The 15,667-nt window shown below is 40.3% G+C and overlaps 1 protein-coding gene across 10 annotated transcripts in view; it reads left to right on the top strand.

The window, feature by feature from the left end:
* ARL15 (ADP ribosylation factor like GTPase 15) overlaps positions 1 to 15,667 on the top strand; it is a 261,132-nt gene that overhangs the window by 36,290 nt on the left and 209,175 nt on the right. Inside the window, exons 1-4 of one of the 10 annotated variants that reach the window (XM_039390408.1) lie at positions 2,294 to 2,551; positions 12,407 to 12,415; positions 14,300 to 14,382; positions 14,987 to 15,043. The exons of 4 other annotated variants lie outside the window; for them this stretch is intronic. In XM_039390408.1, the coding sequence (XP_039246342.1) occupies positions 14,368 to 14,382; positions 14,987 to 15,043 (72 nt within the window). In that variant the 5' untranslated portion in view covers positions 2,294 to 2,551; positions 12,407 to 12,415; positions 14,300 to 14,367. Of the gene's footprint in view, positions 1 to 2,287; positions 2,552 to 12,403; positions 12,416 to 13,372; positions 13,426 to 14,299; positions 14,383 to 14,986; positions 15,044 to 15,667 lie in introns of those variants that run through there. 5 more of the 10 variants (XM_039390409.1, XM_039390410.1, XM_039390404.1 and 2 more) reach the window with 5 other exon arrangements.

Here is a 15,667-nt window from a genome sequence, read left to right as displayed (position 1 = left end):
AATGGCCAAAAGACTCAAGTGTTTACAATAAACAGAATGACTAATACATAAGTTTAGGCCTGGCTTGGCTTCTCTCTTGATCAAGTTTGTGGGATTTTCAGTGTATATATGAGAAATTTTTTGGTTTTGTTAACTGATGTTCTGTTCAGCTCACAAGGTCTTATTTATAAGCTAGAAAGAAAATTGCATGTATAATATAATCATTTGGGAATAAACATTTTTCTTTGGATATATCAACACACTGCATCTTCATAATCACAACTATCAGATTCATATAAAACAGGAGGGTCTTCTAATTAATTTTCTCCAGTTGTAAATCAGTGCTAACTAAACTATATTTGAGAAAGGTTGATATAACCCAAGGCTACTTTCAGAAATTCTACTACTTTTAGTCATGGTGTCTGTCCATGCTCAAATATCCTTCCCAATAAAGTGTTTTCCAGTATCTGGCCTAAATCTCCTTTGTTTCAATGAAAGTCAGTTCATTTCCCATTACAACATCCTCTCTGCAGCAACTCTCTGCACATGGATTCTATTTTCTGCTCAATTATCTCAGTTCTTTCCTATTACCCTCATAGGAATTACTTGAGAAATATCCGCTTGTTCTTGATGTTCTCCTATAAATTCCCTTCCAGTCACCCTTCATTTAGAGAAGCACCTAAGGCAGCAAGTCTCCAGAGTGATGTATTATTGCTGCTAAAAAGAAGAAATAAAGAGTTCCAAAGGTTAAGAGGAAAGCAATGCAAAATGTTGAAGATCATGTGTGATGGCAGAAGGACAATGAAATCAGAGTTTCTTGCATCTCCCTTGTTACATTATTGAGAGGCCTACTTTGGCCACCTCTGCAAGGGCTAAAGTAGTCTTTACCCTGTAGTTCCCACTGTCAAAATGACATCCTGTGATCAGCAGACAGTTGCCAGCAATGGCTATGGCTACATGGAAAACAGTCAAAATACTGAATAGCAGGAAGGGCCTCTTTCCACTTGTTAGCTATTAAAATACTAAAGTTAGCAAATTTCTTAATGATCGAAAGTTAAAAATAAAATCATTTGCGGTCATCTAAATTAAATTCAATTTGCTATCTAGCTGTATTTGATACTGACTCCCAAAGTAAAGTAAGGACTGTCAAAGGAAAGAAGTTTTTTCTAGACTAGATGCATGAGGAAAATTAATTATCCATTGACAAGAACAAGATGCTTTTTTGGGCAGACAAGGGGAACACCTTACCAGCACTGTCTGGATGTTGTAACTGAAACTGTTGACAACAGACTTTAGTAATTACAAAAATCAGAGCAGCAATTTTAATTGCCCTTTCCCCACCCCCTGTTTATTAGGTCTAGGCCAACTGCTTACCAACATCCTTACAAATACTTACTCCCATTTGCTCTTGGCTCCTCATTTATGCCTCTTTTCTCCTAGCTCCTTACCTGCTTTCACCTTTCTTTTTATTACAGTTTTTTTTTCTTCCTCATCTGTCAGTTGATGCCTCATTTCTAGATTTCCTGTACCACCATCATACCTGTTTAGAAGTTTCCTTCTATTTTTCCAGGAAGTCAGGCATTCCTGCTAACACTGTACATTTGTGGGAAAGACTCCATGTCCAGATGTCAGCCTGCAGTACATGAGCGCTGCTTTCACAGGTGCTTGGGGGAATTATCACAGAACCAATTAGGTTGGCAAAGACCTCTGAGATCATCGAGTCCAACCTTTGACCGAACCACCACCGTGTCAACTAGACCGTAGCACTGTCTTTTCTTAAAGACCACGTCCAGTCTTTATTCTTAAACACCTCCAGAGACAGTGACTCCACCACCTCCCTGGGCAGCCCATTGCAATGTCTAAGAAGGAATTCTGTGAAGAAATTCTTCCTAATGTCCAAGCTAAACCTCCCGTGGCACAGCATAAGGCTATTTCCACTCGTCCTCTCACTAGTTGCCTGGGAGAACACTGGTTGCCCAGGCCCCTCTCTACGTCTTCCTTTCAGGGAGTTATAGAGAGCGATAAGGTTTCCCCTGAGCCTCGTTTTCTCCACGCTAAACACCCCTAGCTCTCTCAGCCGCTCCTTATGAGACCTGTGCTCCAGCCTCTTCACCAGCTCCACTGCCCTACTCTGGACTCTCTACAAGGAATCCCAGACCCTCTCCCACTGCGGTCCCGCCTCCCGGGCGCGCCTACCCCTTTAAGGGCGCGCTCCCCGCGGCCCCACGTGTGCGATCAGCTGACGGCGCGTCCCTCCCTCCGCCGCCCGCCCGGCCCCGCCGTCCCTCCTCTCCTCTTCTCTCCTCTCCCTTCCCCTCCCTCCCTCCCTCCCTCCCCTCCCCGCCGCGCCGTGCGGGCGGCAGCGCGCCCTGACAGCGTCGCCGGGGCAGCGCCCGCGCTCTCCCGGCCCCGCTCCGCCGAGCGCCGCGCGCCTCCCCGCTCTGCGCGCCCTCCCCGCGGCGGAGGAGCTCCGGCCGGCCCAGCGCCGCTGTCAGCCGGGCGGGCAACCGCGGCCCCTCCGGAGAACTCGGCAGCGCGGCGCCCGGCGCCTCCCCGGTACATGGATTACCTGGTAGGTTCCCGACCCGCACCGGCGGACACGTTCCCGAGCGGCGGGGGCGGTGTGCGGGGGTCAGGTGAGCACCGGCGGGGCAGCCCCAGGGCGGGGGGCAGGAGGGTTCGGCCGCGCTGCCCGGCCCGGCCCGCCGGGCTGTTAAAGGGCGATAAAGCGGCCGGGCCCCGCTCATTTGGCTGCTATTAGGTTTCTAAAGCTGTGACCCGGGTCGCTGTTTTTTTCCTAAATGCTGGAGCTTAGGGCACGCTTGAATGAACTAAATTGCTACCGCGGGCGGGTTCAGCCGGGCGCCCGGGCAGCTGGTATTCGGGTGTAGCGTTTATGGCTCTTTAATGAATATTGGCTGCATTCGTCTGCGAGAGCTTGTATCGCAGGCGCGCACCTCAGGATGGGGTCGTGGCCGGTGTCTGAACTCCCCTGCAGTCGAACCCTGTGGCACGGCCGGGTAACGAGCAGACGGCTTTGTTTTAGTGTGGTACCTGCTTACCTGGTCTTTTCAGCCTAACAGTGTGAGAGCGTAACGAGCACATCCCATGGCTCCAGTCTTGTTGACATCCCACTGTTCTAGTCTTGCTGCTTTGAGCGCTCTGCTGTGAACTGGTTCTGCTTCCTTCGCCGTGGAGTGCTGCAAAGCTGCAGATCGGGCAGTAATGGGTAGGCATCTTATGGCTATCCCTGTTCGTTACTGATATCAGGTGCGATCAGGAAGTATTTGGAGTCAGAATCTTGACTCTGATGTCTTCCCATGAGGTGCTCACGGATGTAGGCTTTCAAGAGAAGTTCATCAAACACAACAGAATCTCTGACGATGCTCTTTCTAGTGAACTGATTTAAAGATTTGCCATGTTGAGGTGAGAGCTGCATGCAGTGGCTGACTTTTCCTTTTATGACAATGAAATTAACTGAACCAGAAATACCTTGAATTTATACTTTCATATGTTTGTGTCCATGTAGCTTAAATTTATTTTGGTTTATTCAGCTTTATACCCCCAAAAATGTTTTACGCTTACCTTCCTGAATTCAAATAACAGAGAGTGAGTAGAAAAGGAGTCCTTATGTGGAAGAAATAGTAGGCAGACTTCTCTTTAAGAACCTAGTTAATGAAACACTGATAATAAACTTGATGTGTGTCAAGTGCAGCCTTGTAGCTCCTTGAAAGCCTGGAGCTGTTTCTTAGATTTTTTTTTTCCTTTGTAAACTTATATCCAGACAAAACTGGCTATTCTCTACTTTTTGAAATGCTTGCATTAACCTCTGTGACTGCTACAGGCTGTTTTGTGGAAGGCCAACCACTCGGAGAACAATAAATTTAATAAGCCTTGGAAACTGAGAGTATGTTTTTGTATTAACCAGAGGGGGGAGGGGATTAAATAGCTCTACTTTTTTTTTTCCTGACTATTTTTCTCCATTTGTTCCTTTTCCTCTTTACTTTGTGTGGCCTTTTTTGGTGTCAGCTCTAAAAAAAACATTGATCAACTGCTTCAGGCACCTCAGAAAGTCTGCTCTAACAAAAAAAAAAAATAAATTGTGGTGGTGAGTTAGGCAACTAGTTGTGTGGACCCACTTTCAGCTTGGAGGACTAAACTCTTGTCACACTCTGTTCCAGCGTAAAGATGGGCCTACTCTTTATCCATGCAAGATTTGAAGTTATAATGTGGACGTTAAGCTATGTATGTAGAACAACTGCCTCATTCTTTCCATAACAACAGTAACAAAAAGCTCTACATGTTAAGGAATTTTGTGGGTTTTGCATTTATGTTGGGATCTTTCACCTACATTGCCATCAAAACATAAGCAGAAGGTACTTTTGCTGGTTCCTCATGTTGGGCAGTGAGACTTTCACCTATGCTTGCAGTGTGAAGCAGAGAGCAGAGCAAAGTATGCAGTTGTTGCTGGTTGCAGTAGTCCTGTGACAGAGTATTAGACACTAAGTTTTGGTTAGCAGTGGGGCTGAATGAGTGAATTTAGTGGAGGGGGAGGTGAGGATAGCTGAGGTCAGGTTCACTGCAGCATGGACTCAGGAGTTGTTCCATCTCCCCAAGGAGTCTACCCTCAGCCAGCTCTTCCCAGACTTGCATAGGAAGGTTGTTTTTCTCATTTTATCTGAATCGGACCTACATTGGTGTAGACTTCTTTTCTCCACTGAGGAGCAGATCGCAAGAAATACTGAACATCTGTGGCACCTTCTAATATTAGCAGTTATTGAAAGCATTCAAATCCCGCTCAAAGCCAAGTCACTTGGAGCCTGGTTGGACTATGGCCCTGAAGCTATTGGAGGGAGATACCCAGAACCTGACTAGGGCCTCCCCTGCTTACAATGCAATCCTTGGTTTATGGCTAATGCAATTTGATAATGAGCTGGTACTACTGTAATGCTCTGGTCTGTTTTTAGTTATGCATTGTAACCAAAAAGTATCACTGGCCTCTGTATCTTTACTAGCTAGAGGAGGCTCTTGAGCTTGATGTCTTTTTTATTTTTGTAGTGATGTAATTACAATGTTAGGAGTGGTGTGGTTTGTTGTTATGTTTTTGATCAACATAGCTAAACCAGGTTCCATCTCCAGAAAAGAATCCATCTTCACTTATTTAGGGGCATCTTTTACTTGTGTTATTCTTTCTTTTAAAACATACTGTGCAAACACAGCTGCATAAATGCAGTTTTGTACGTTTTTGTGACTATGTAATCTGGTGCTCTATCTGCAACCTTCTTTCGCTTCATTCTTGCTACATTGTGTCTGAAAGGATTATAGTGTATACAGAGACTTGTGTTGGTTGGCCTATGTTCAGTAGACTATGCTTAATTTAAGAAATTATGGCATGACGCATCTTGTGAAAAGCATGGCATGTGACCAGTCTTACAGTTTTTGCTTGGAGAACTTGTGGGAAACAATAGAAATGCTTCAGGTTTTCATACGTGCTACTTACAATGCAAATTTTAAGCAAGTAGAATTTCACAATGCACTTCTTCAGAGGCATCTCTGTACTAGATAAGGTTCTTACATTGAATGGATGCATGTATCAGCCTGATCTGTGTAGAACTTTTATAAGCTACTTGAGAGGGTGATGTAGAAATTTGAATGTGTGTCTTAACAAAAAAAAGGTCTTTTATTTGCCTAAGAGGTTTATAAGATAAAATTGATAACCTGTTTAATTTTGTATATTAGCAATTTTATTATGATAGCTTATCTCCCTAGACTGTATCCCAAGATACTATGTAGTATCTTAGTTGCATGTAAGAATATTTCTTGGGCAGGTATTGACGAGTAAATTTCAACCGGAAATGGAAGATGACACTTCTTGCATGAACAACCACTTCAGCTTTAATTTGTTGGGGTTTGTTTTTGTTTTTTTTGTGTGTGTGCTTTTTTTTTTTTTTTTTTAGTATAACAGGTTTTCGGATTCTCTTTTTGTTCTTTGTACATTTGCTAGCTGATACAAACTATTTTATTCCTGTATGCGTGCCCACAAAAAGCTAAAATTTGGGAAGTTTTTGAGTAATAGTAATTAAATTTTCAAATTTTAGATGAATAGGCCTTGAAGTGACTTAAGAGTTTTTTCTTGGTTTCTGAGTGGTCTTGACCTCACATTCTGTATTGTTATTGTTCACACTAAGTCTTTCTTGACTGGGAAAAGCTCCATATACCAAACGCTGGTGTTCTTAATACATTAGGTGATATTAAAAGGAAAAAAAAATGTTTCTGAACAGCTTTGCTTTCTTGGACAGCTTACTTTTAAGACCTTCCCTTTGAAATAGTTAGACCCTTTAATTTAATTGGACAAGCTTGATTTAGAAAGTGGTACTACAGGATAGATCATGATCACTTAGTGGCTCTGGTCTACTTCATATCTTGTCTTTCATTGTTGTTGCCAGTTCCATTGTTTGGAATCTGCAGGCCATAAAAAACCTTTTCTCTTGTACTACAAATGCCATTAGGGAAGAATATGTTAGAACGTTAGAGTTTTGCTTCACTGTAACTTTAAACCAGTAGGTGTTGCCCTTTGAATAAGGAAAGATGGGGAAAGGTCCATACTAGCAACTCTGTATTTTTCCTCTGAGACACGTGTGTGTTTTTTATACATCTCCTACAACATGAGCAGCAAAGGTCTATGTAGCCTTGCCCTTACTGTTTATGCTAAACACCCCTCTCATATGAATTTTTTCTTTTGTCACGTAAGTATTACTTGGGCTGTCTGACTCATCTATCAGCTGTAACATCCTTGAAAATTTACACCCTCTGTAGAACACAAGGGCTTTCATCTTATTATCTTTCAGTTTGGGAAGATGATAAGGGGTCTGACAGTTCTTTTAAAATAAAAAATATAGCTGAATGCAGGAAAGAAAGTAACAGCTGTAAGATCAACTAGCGTACAGGGTGCATGCAACTGTATTGGTGTTTGTGAATTGTAGTCATCTCTACATATTGTCATAGCTTTGCATTGCAGAGTGAGCACAGATGACACGAACTTGATATTTTTTCAAACAACTAGACTGGAAGATGTACTTCACTAATGAATTTTCAGTCCACAGGGCTGGGTCAGAACAAGTGTCTGAAGTATGAATACTTAGTCTTCAACACTGGCTCTTGCTATGCACCACCACACTGTGTTGCTCTGCAGAGTGCTGCTCCTGAATACTTCAGTCAGACCTCCAAGACCTCCAAGCTTGAGGCAATGTGGTGATGAATTTCACAAAAGGTTAGAAATGCAAGCTTTTAATAAGTACAAAAATCTGCATTTAGTAAGGACAGAATATTCCTCCTAATACCACATGCTGATTACCATTTTTGGCTTGTTGTCAGTATCATCAGCTCATGTTTTTTTAATACTGCCAGCTTGTGGTGTTTATTTTCTTAAACTGAGTTCTGAAGTTTGTGATTATGTGAGGCTATTAGCTTTCCATTAATAAAAGAAGCATTTTTAGTTTAATTTAAAAACACAACTGTGGGCCCGTACAGCTGTAAAGCCATAAGAAGGAAAACAAAAAATTTTTTTTTGTTCTAAATGTTTTTTGTATTTAAATCTTGTTTGTTTGTGTTTTGGCTCATAATGCTCTGAAGTATGTTGTTTTGCTGTTTTTCACTGTGTGTGCAGCAAAACTTTCTGAAGTGCAAGCTGTCCAACTGTATAAAAGTCCCTTTGGACATAAATAGGGTATTTTCAATTGAATAAGAGATGTCTAGGTCACATGCTGGAGCCCTTCAGAGTACAGAACTTAGCTTTTGTCTCACTGGCAACCTGGTGAGGTGACTATACTAATTGCCAACAAATGTGTAAGTAACTTCCTTCTGTCTGAGGAAGAGACATAAAGCAGGAAATGTAGATGACAAATTCTCCTATGTTAGATACAGTCCTGCCCTAGGGCCTTGTCACCAATAAGGACAAACAGTAGGAAGAACATGAATCTTTGTACAATGCTTTGGTGTATGTTTTGGTGGAGCAATAGAAGAAAAATTTTTTGCAGGACCCACATTAGCTTCTGACATTGCAGAGTCTGAGGAAACAAGATGGCATCCAAGAGCCAGTAGGAACTGTTGATATGGGGGAAGTAAGTTTGCAGATTTTTTTTTTGTTGTTATTATGATTTGGAGCTTTTGTATGGAAGAAACATCTGTTTTCTACATTTTATTACCTTTTACAGCAACTACTGCCTACTTTTCCTTTATATGATTTTTACCTCTATTAGAGATGAAAAACTTTGAAGCAATTAAAAATGAAGTAGTAACTTTTTAATCTGCCAATATAAGTTTCATAAACGAGCATTGATAGCACAGCTCTGGCAGTGAATAAGAGGAGGAAGAGAATGCAGAGATTATGAGGGAATTTAATGTTTGTGTTTAGTAGTATACATTTCATATCCTTTGGGTGGGCTGATGCAGGCACAAATATTAATAGTGCATATTGAACCCAGGAAAAAAATCATAGTACCTCTTTTTGGTAGTATTTGTAGTAAAATGGCAGATTAAATTGGGTGTTGATAAATGCAAAGTTGCATATCTTTATAGTACAAGTCACATGGCAGTATGGGTGCACGGATAGGCCCTAAAATACCATCAGCGCTCAGGAAATGGAATGAGGATTCTTCTTTAAAATGTCACTTCAACCCAGACATCTGTCAACAAGCTTAGAGTATTAAGAAAAAGAGGGAAACATCTCATTTTTACAATGCTTTAAATGTAAGGTTTGCTCTTGGCTTAAATGCTACATTTCTGGTTGCATCATCTCAAGAAAAGAATTGAAAAACTAAAGAAGATACGAAGAAGGATGACCCAGTAATTAAAAGAAAGCAATTGCTTCCAGACAAGCAAGGTTTATGTAGTTACAGCCCTTCGGTCTGAAGAAGAGACAGCTAGCTGGTGTGAGGAGGCTGTATTATAGAAGTCTTTAAAATCATAGAGAGAGGGTAACTAGGCAATAAATAATTTTTTACCAATAGAAGAACTCACTCACAGTTATAATCCAGGAACTGCATTTTCATGTGAGTTTGGTTGAATTCTGTGTCTCACATTTCATCTCAGTAATGTTAGAGTGGTCAAGATGAGTTGATCAGGAATTTGTACAGTGTCTTCAAAGACAGATCAATTGTGGGTACGTATTAAATGTGATCGTAGGCTAGTGGAGATCCTGAAGTTGTGATTGCTGGAACCTGACGGTAGGTCCATAAGATATGATTCCCTGTATGTCCTAAATGCTTTGATGTGAGCTAAAGACTTCCATCCCTCCTCACTGAGGGGACAGCTAGAACTAGTTCTAGAACAGGAAATTGCAGTTAAAAATTGAGATATTCTGGATGGTGTCCAGGAGCTCTCCCCAGTGTAAGCAGAATTGCATTGACTGCACAGGAGGTGAGACTTTGTAGTTTAGAGGGATTTATGAAGAAACTTAATCTGCTCCAGGGGCATGTAGCTAATGGATTTCCTTCTTCTTGGAGGTGCTGCCTTGACATATGAGCAGAGGTTATCAGCCTTCCAACATTTGTGTCCTAATGAATTTGTTACTTCATATGTAAGGCCCACCACACTGAGTGAACCTGAAACTGAATTGACAGTCTTTGTAGAGTGATGATGCACTCTGCAGTGAGTGATCTCTTCTCAGTGCTTTATTCTTGCCTAGAAACTTGTATAATTTTGTGATTCAGCAAGACTGGAGAAAAGGTCCAGCATTCTTGAGAAATATCTATGCTGTTCTTGCAGCTATTAATTTTGTCCTGGCTAATCTGCATCTTTCACTGTCTGAGCCATTGCAGTCCTGGAAACAGTCATGGAAAACTGTTGTACTGAGAATATTGCCTAGAAGAGGGGAGAGCATTGTTCTCTGGTGCATCCACCTCATTACTTTTTATGATGACAAGAGATTTCTTGGATCCTGTCCTATTTCCTGTTCACATATCATTGCTTTTCCATCAGCATCAGGTTTCTTCTAGTCTCTCAACTAAGATTTATTTTTCTAATGATTATGTACAGGAAGGCTGGTATTTTAGAAATCTAATTATTCAGCATTGTTATAGGTTTGAAAAGAGATATTGGAATTTTTTTCTCCCCAGTATCAATTGCTGGATAGTGTGCACCTACGATGTCCCCCCGCTCTCTTTTCCGAGGTGTGGGAAGGCGGGGGGGGGGGAGTGGGCAGAGGGGAGAGTTCCTTTTAAAACCGGCCGGCAGCACACCGGCCTTTTGTTTGTGGGTTTTCCTGCCTGCTGCCCGACAGAACCGGCAGCCACCCTCTTGTTCTCCTGTTTGATTTTCCCCCCTCCCCCCGACGAGAAACCTTCTCCCTGCCTCGCACAGCTGACAGGGAGCGGCCCCAGTCCTTCGCCGGCCCTCACAGCACCTGCCGGCCTCTCGGAGCGAGGTGTCTGCCTCAGGCTGCGCCCTGTGCCGGTTCTGCGGGTCAGAGAATCTTCCTGCGGCAGCTGCCTGACCCTTCCACCGCCCACCACTGCGGGCAGTTATTTCCTGAGCTGTGGAGCCCCGAGGTGCTACCGAGGACCGTGCCCATAGCCCTGGGACTGGCGGGAAAACCCCCTTGGTGGCTGGCGGTGGAGCCGCCATGGCTCACGTGGCCGTGGGCAGTTGTGGAACCGGCGGGAGCCCGCGGACGGCCCCGGCTGTCCGGGGAGCCACGGTGGGCGCCGCCTGGGGAAGTAAGGTTTTGTTTTGAAAGTTTTGGTTACACCGCTGTTGCTCATTTGGGTTTGTTATATATATATATATATATATATATATGTATGTATGTATGTATGTTAATAAAGAGCTGTTATTTTCTTTTTCCACACCTCTCACCTGAAGCTGCTTAATTTCGAAGTTGTAATAACTTAGAGGGAGGAGTTTGGTTCCCTTTTTTTTTTTTTTTCTAACACGCCCTCCTTAGCAAACATTTGTCTCTTGCTGAACTAAGACAAGCATTAAAAGAGAATATGAAATTATTTTGTGCGTCTTTTATCCTTGAGAACTGTATAAAAAACTATTTGGGGGGTTTAAATTAGAAGCGTTATTAATGGAATGTGCTAGAGGGCTGTGACATCTCGTGCAGAAAGAGAAGCCTTGGAGTTATTAGTTGGAGTTCAGTACACAAGCTTAGCAAAAAGCAGTTCTGGTCAAAGTTCCTTCTGCCTTTACTGTAGCGTAGTTGTATGTGCTTTTGGGTACCCCCTTTGTTCTTTAAAGCACATAAACACTGAGAATTTGTTTCAGGCTCCATACATATAGGTGCCTTAAAACCTGCATATTTTATACACTTGTGTTGCTAATTTTTGCAATATTATGCACTGAAAAGATGCAGATAAGAATGGAGGTGGAAAAGCTTTTGCCTGGAAGATCCAGTAATTCCAAGTGATTACTGGATTGTATCACTTCTTTATAAATGAGCAGAAGGGCTTCTTGATCTTTGCTTTACTAAAGAAACATATTGCCTGAAAAAAACCTCCTAACATTTTGCTTTTCTCATGTTGCTTTCTGGTTTCGTGGTTTTGGAGCTATACTAAGTGCTGTGATTTATTTAGGATTATGGCACAGCAAGTTGAGGTCGAGGTGAGTATTTCTGTTGGTTGGCAGAATTGAAGCTACCACCTCCTGCGGTTCTGCCAAGTGTTGAGCCTTTTGTATCTTTTCTGAGGAGCTGATTGGGATCCCCTCCCCCTTTTGCCCACCAAGGTTCTTGGGGCTAGTGCTTTCAACTCGGTGCTTGCAGCTTTGAAGTCATCAGTTGCAGAACATGCTCGAATTAATCTTTTAAAAAATGTGGTCTCTTGTAAATATTATGACTAGGGATTTAATTTTGTATTTACTGAGGGAATAAATATTAATTAAAACAATGCCTTTGTGCAATTGCAGACTAATAACATGTGCCTGTGGCAGAGCTGTATGAGATTTTTTTTCTTGTTTTAAACATTGAATACTGAAAATATTTGACTGATATTTGGACTGATAGCTGAATGCTTGAAAAAATGGACAGAACAAATGCTTGTTGTGAATGAAAGGTTGCACAGCTGCAGGCAGGACATCTTTCTAAGTCATTATGTCCAGCCACGTTTTTAAAAGGTATGATTAAAATAACAGTCTTGGGTGAATATGAAAGTTAGCCATGAGTTTAGTTTCCGGTGGGAGAAATTTACTTAGTGTTTGTAAGATGACTCTTTGCCTAAGGAGATGGGTGGGTATTGGCATGTTTGACATATTTGACCTGATGACTCCGTTTTTCACTTTGGACATATGAATTCACTTCTATGAAGAATTAGTTTTTGTAGAATTGTATCAAATAAGATATCTTTCTTTCTTTTGTAGTATTTGTAGGTATATTTTTACTTTTTTTTCTTTTATTTTCATGCTTACCATGTAAAATCCTTTCCGAAAGCAGCAGTAAACTGTAAGTAAATTAAATGCAAATTCTCCAACAACTGTTTTGTTGCCCAGTTGTATGGTCCCAAATGAGTTGTAAAACCAAAGTAATGAAAGATTACAAGTATCAAGAATAAACTCCTCATTGTAGCAACAGATTATCACATATGTTGTAATTCAGTGGTTAGATGATAGTCTGTAGGATAGTATCACTAAATTTCTAATTATGTCATATCACTGTCACTTTTTCAGGGATTAAACTGAAATAGTATTGGGGAGGGGATGTAAATTTTGGGAGGTAAGGATAGGTGAATATAAGAGAAATTAAGTACTGGGATTAGTGACCCTTTTTAACATGATAGACTGTAGTTTATAAGTATTATCTTGGAGGCTTGAAGAAGGGATTACTTTGATTTTTTTTCTTTGGGAAATGCATAGGGGAAACATTCATTGGTACTTTATGTGACAGTAGGATGGGGAGATAATTTTAGAATTCATACCTTACTATAGTCTTGTGGTTTCAGAATGTTGTCAGTAGCAAACCCAATGACAGATGAGTAAGGTAACACAGGTGTATCTTGCTTTATTCTACTGAGGAAAGGATCTGCAGGCACCCGATGGGGAATTTGAACTGCAGCTTAGTTCTCCCGCTAATGTATAGCCTGAAAGTACTGAACAAAAATAAAAGAAGGAAAACAATTTGTAATGCTGTGCTAATCTAGAATAAAAGCAAACTGTATACATTGAGAAATTGTAATGGTTTGCTGCTGCTGCATGTTTACTTTTCTTGCAAGCGGAAATAATCATTTACTTAAAGTTGTGTCTGCCATCAGCATAAAATATGTCACGATACTGAAAATATAAATCACTCTATGTATCACCCTGTGTTTAAGCATGGGCTTCAATTGCAGCAGACTCAGGTTAAACATTAGGAAAATTTCTAGCAGAGAGGATAATGAAGCACTGGACTAAATTGCTTGGGGAAGTCATCCATGCCTGGAACCTTTGGAACAGGGTCTGCAAATACTGTCAGAAGAGGTAATGGTATAGTTTATAATCCCACCCCACCACTTTGTGTAACATAGGATTTCTCAGAGTCAGTGCCTATTTCTTGGGATTTTATTTTTTTTCTGGGAGAAACTTGGGGCACATAGACTTGGCTGTTTGTTCTTAAAACTGAAAAAAAAAAAAATTCCTTGCAATTGAAATGGTGCTTTGAATCAGCATTTCCTTTTCAGTAATAATATGCTAGATTGCTTCCAGTAAGAAAAAAAAAAAAATCAACCATGCTGTTGAAGTTCAGGTCTTTTGTGCTGTGCTTTTTGGCTTTCAGTGAAAGTCAGAAGCTTTTAGACAGTTCAGTGAAATAGTGTGTGTTCAAAATTTAGATTAAATGGTTACAGCAAAAGAAAAATGTTGCTACACATTTTTCTATTATAATTATATATTTTCTATTTTCTATTATAATTAATAAGATCTCTTTTTTTTATATCACACTTCTAATTAAATGGGTATTTCAATTGCAGGGGTTTTTTTGTGTTTTGTTTTTTGGAGGGGAAGAAGTTAGAAAGCAGAGACTGAAAAGAAATGTTTTGACTGATACTTTTTGAAGTCTGTAGCATCCAGCACTTTATCTTAAAATACCTGCAGATGATGTGTGAACTTGTTAAGTAGTAAAAATGTTCCAGTTGATTGCTTTAAGTTTTCCCTACAGTGACTTCTCAAATAGCTGATTTAAAGTAATTCCTCAATTACTCTTCTGAATAAATAATTGTAAGCCTGGTTTATTATACGTGATCATATTGCAAAAATGGCAACATATAGTAGTTTTTATTTTGGTGTTGGAGAGTCGCATTTATTTCCTGGCTTCTTTATGCTAATTAAAGAAGGCGTTTTTTATCTGTTTCGTCAGAAATTCATAGTCCGTCCTCAGCCTCTCTGGGTGACTGCAGAAGACATAGAATTGTGTCATCACAACAGATGAGCGAGTTGAGGGTAAAAACTTTTAATATGATTATTCACAGCTGTAAGAACAGATGAAATAAAATATTTAAGAGTTCTATTTTGAACATGACAATATCAGAAAATTAAGAGTAAGACTTCAGAAATGTGGGAACATTAAATTATATGCATTATTTTGGTATATAGAGGAAGAAAGTTTCAGTGATGGTACAGAGAGAGAAGAACTGTAACACTTAAACACAGATGCTCTTTATAGTCTACTAAGAAGCCAAAAAGCACTCCATTAAAATGTCTCTTGTAGGTGGTTTTTAAACCAGAGTAGATAAAAATAAATGAGACTGAAAGCTTACATGCAAATTGTTAATGTGTTCAGGCCTTTTGGGGATCATTAGGTAGTTTGTGGCCTATAATGAAATACTGAATTAGTGAGTTGTAATGCTGTTGGCAGCTGCTTCTGTATGAAAGGTAGTAAGTATCTGCATAATCTGAATTTATATAGCATTTTTCTCGGGTTGTTTAATACAGCCCTGCAGAAGAACGATAAGGTGTTTCCTTCAGGGGAGAGGGGAGAGATGGGAAGAAAAGTAATTCTTAATAAATAGCATTCTTGGTAATGTCTTTATTTTAATTCCTTTAGACTATGTCTGAATGTATCCAGCTCTCATTTGCTGTTTGTAGAATTGGCATTTACACGGTAAGGCAATGTTTTAACTAACTATTTTGTTGTTAGTGTTAATGCCATTTGAGTGAAAAGAATTTGCTTAAGTTTTTTAGGATTGGAATTGAGTAATGCAGATACCAAAAGGTATTTGTCATACTAATTTACAGAAAGAGACTACAGTGTGTTTTTGTCCTGTCAAAGATTTACTAATACCAGAATAAAAAAAGTATTCTCCACTTTACTTAAAAAGGTAAAGAAAAATTCAGCCAACATCTTAAGGTATAAGAAAATCTAGAATTCATGTGCATCAGTAGCTGAGAATTCTTGCCTAATGTAATTGCTGAAGGGTTTGTGTACATTTGCTGTTAAATATCTAAAATGTTTGAGTAATGTCATATATTAAAACTTGTTAGCTAAATGCACATATTGCAAACTTTGTCTGAAGAGCCTTAATATATTCCAAATGTGAAGTTAAACTTCCCAAACATTGTATTAAGAAATGAGGTTTACTTCAAGCATACGTCCCAAATATGCTTATTTTTTTTCTGTTCCCAGTTGTTCCAATTAATGATGAGAACAATTAGATGAGTGGGGTGTTTCATAGAAACGTAGAAGAGTGTGTTGCTCAGATCATGCTTCATATCCTGGAGGTTTTGG

This window comes from Pipra filicauda, unplaced genomic scaffold, assembly GCF_003945595.2.
Source record: "Pipra filicauda isolate LSUMZ 115617 unplaced genomic scaffold, ASM394559v2 scaffold81_size6448238_pilon, whole genome shotgun sequence".
In the NCBI taxonomy this organism is placed as follows: Eukaryota; Metazoa; Chordata; class Aves; order Passeriformes; family Pipridae; genus Pipra; species Pipra filicauda.
The sequence above is the reverse complement of the archived record's forward strand: the minus strand, read 5'-3'. Positions and strand labels throughout refer to the sequence as shown.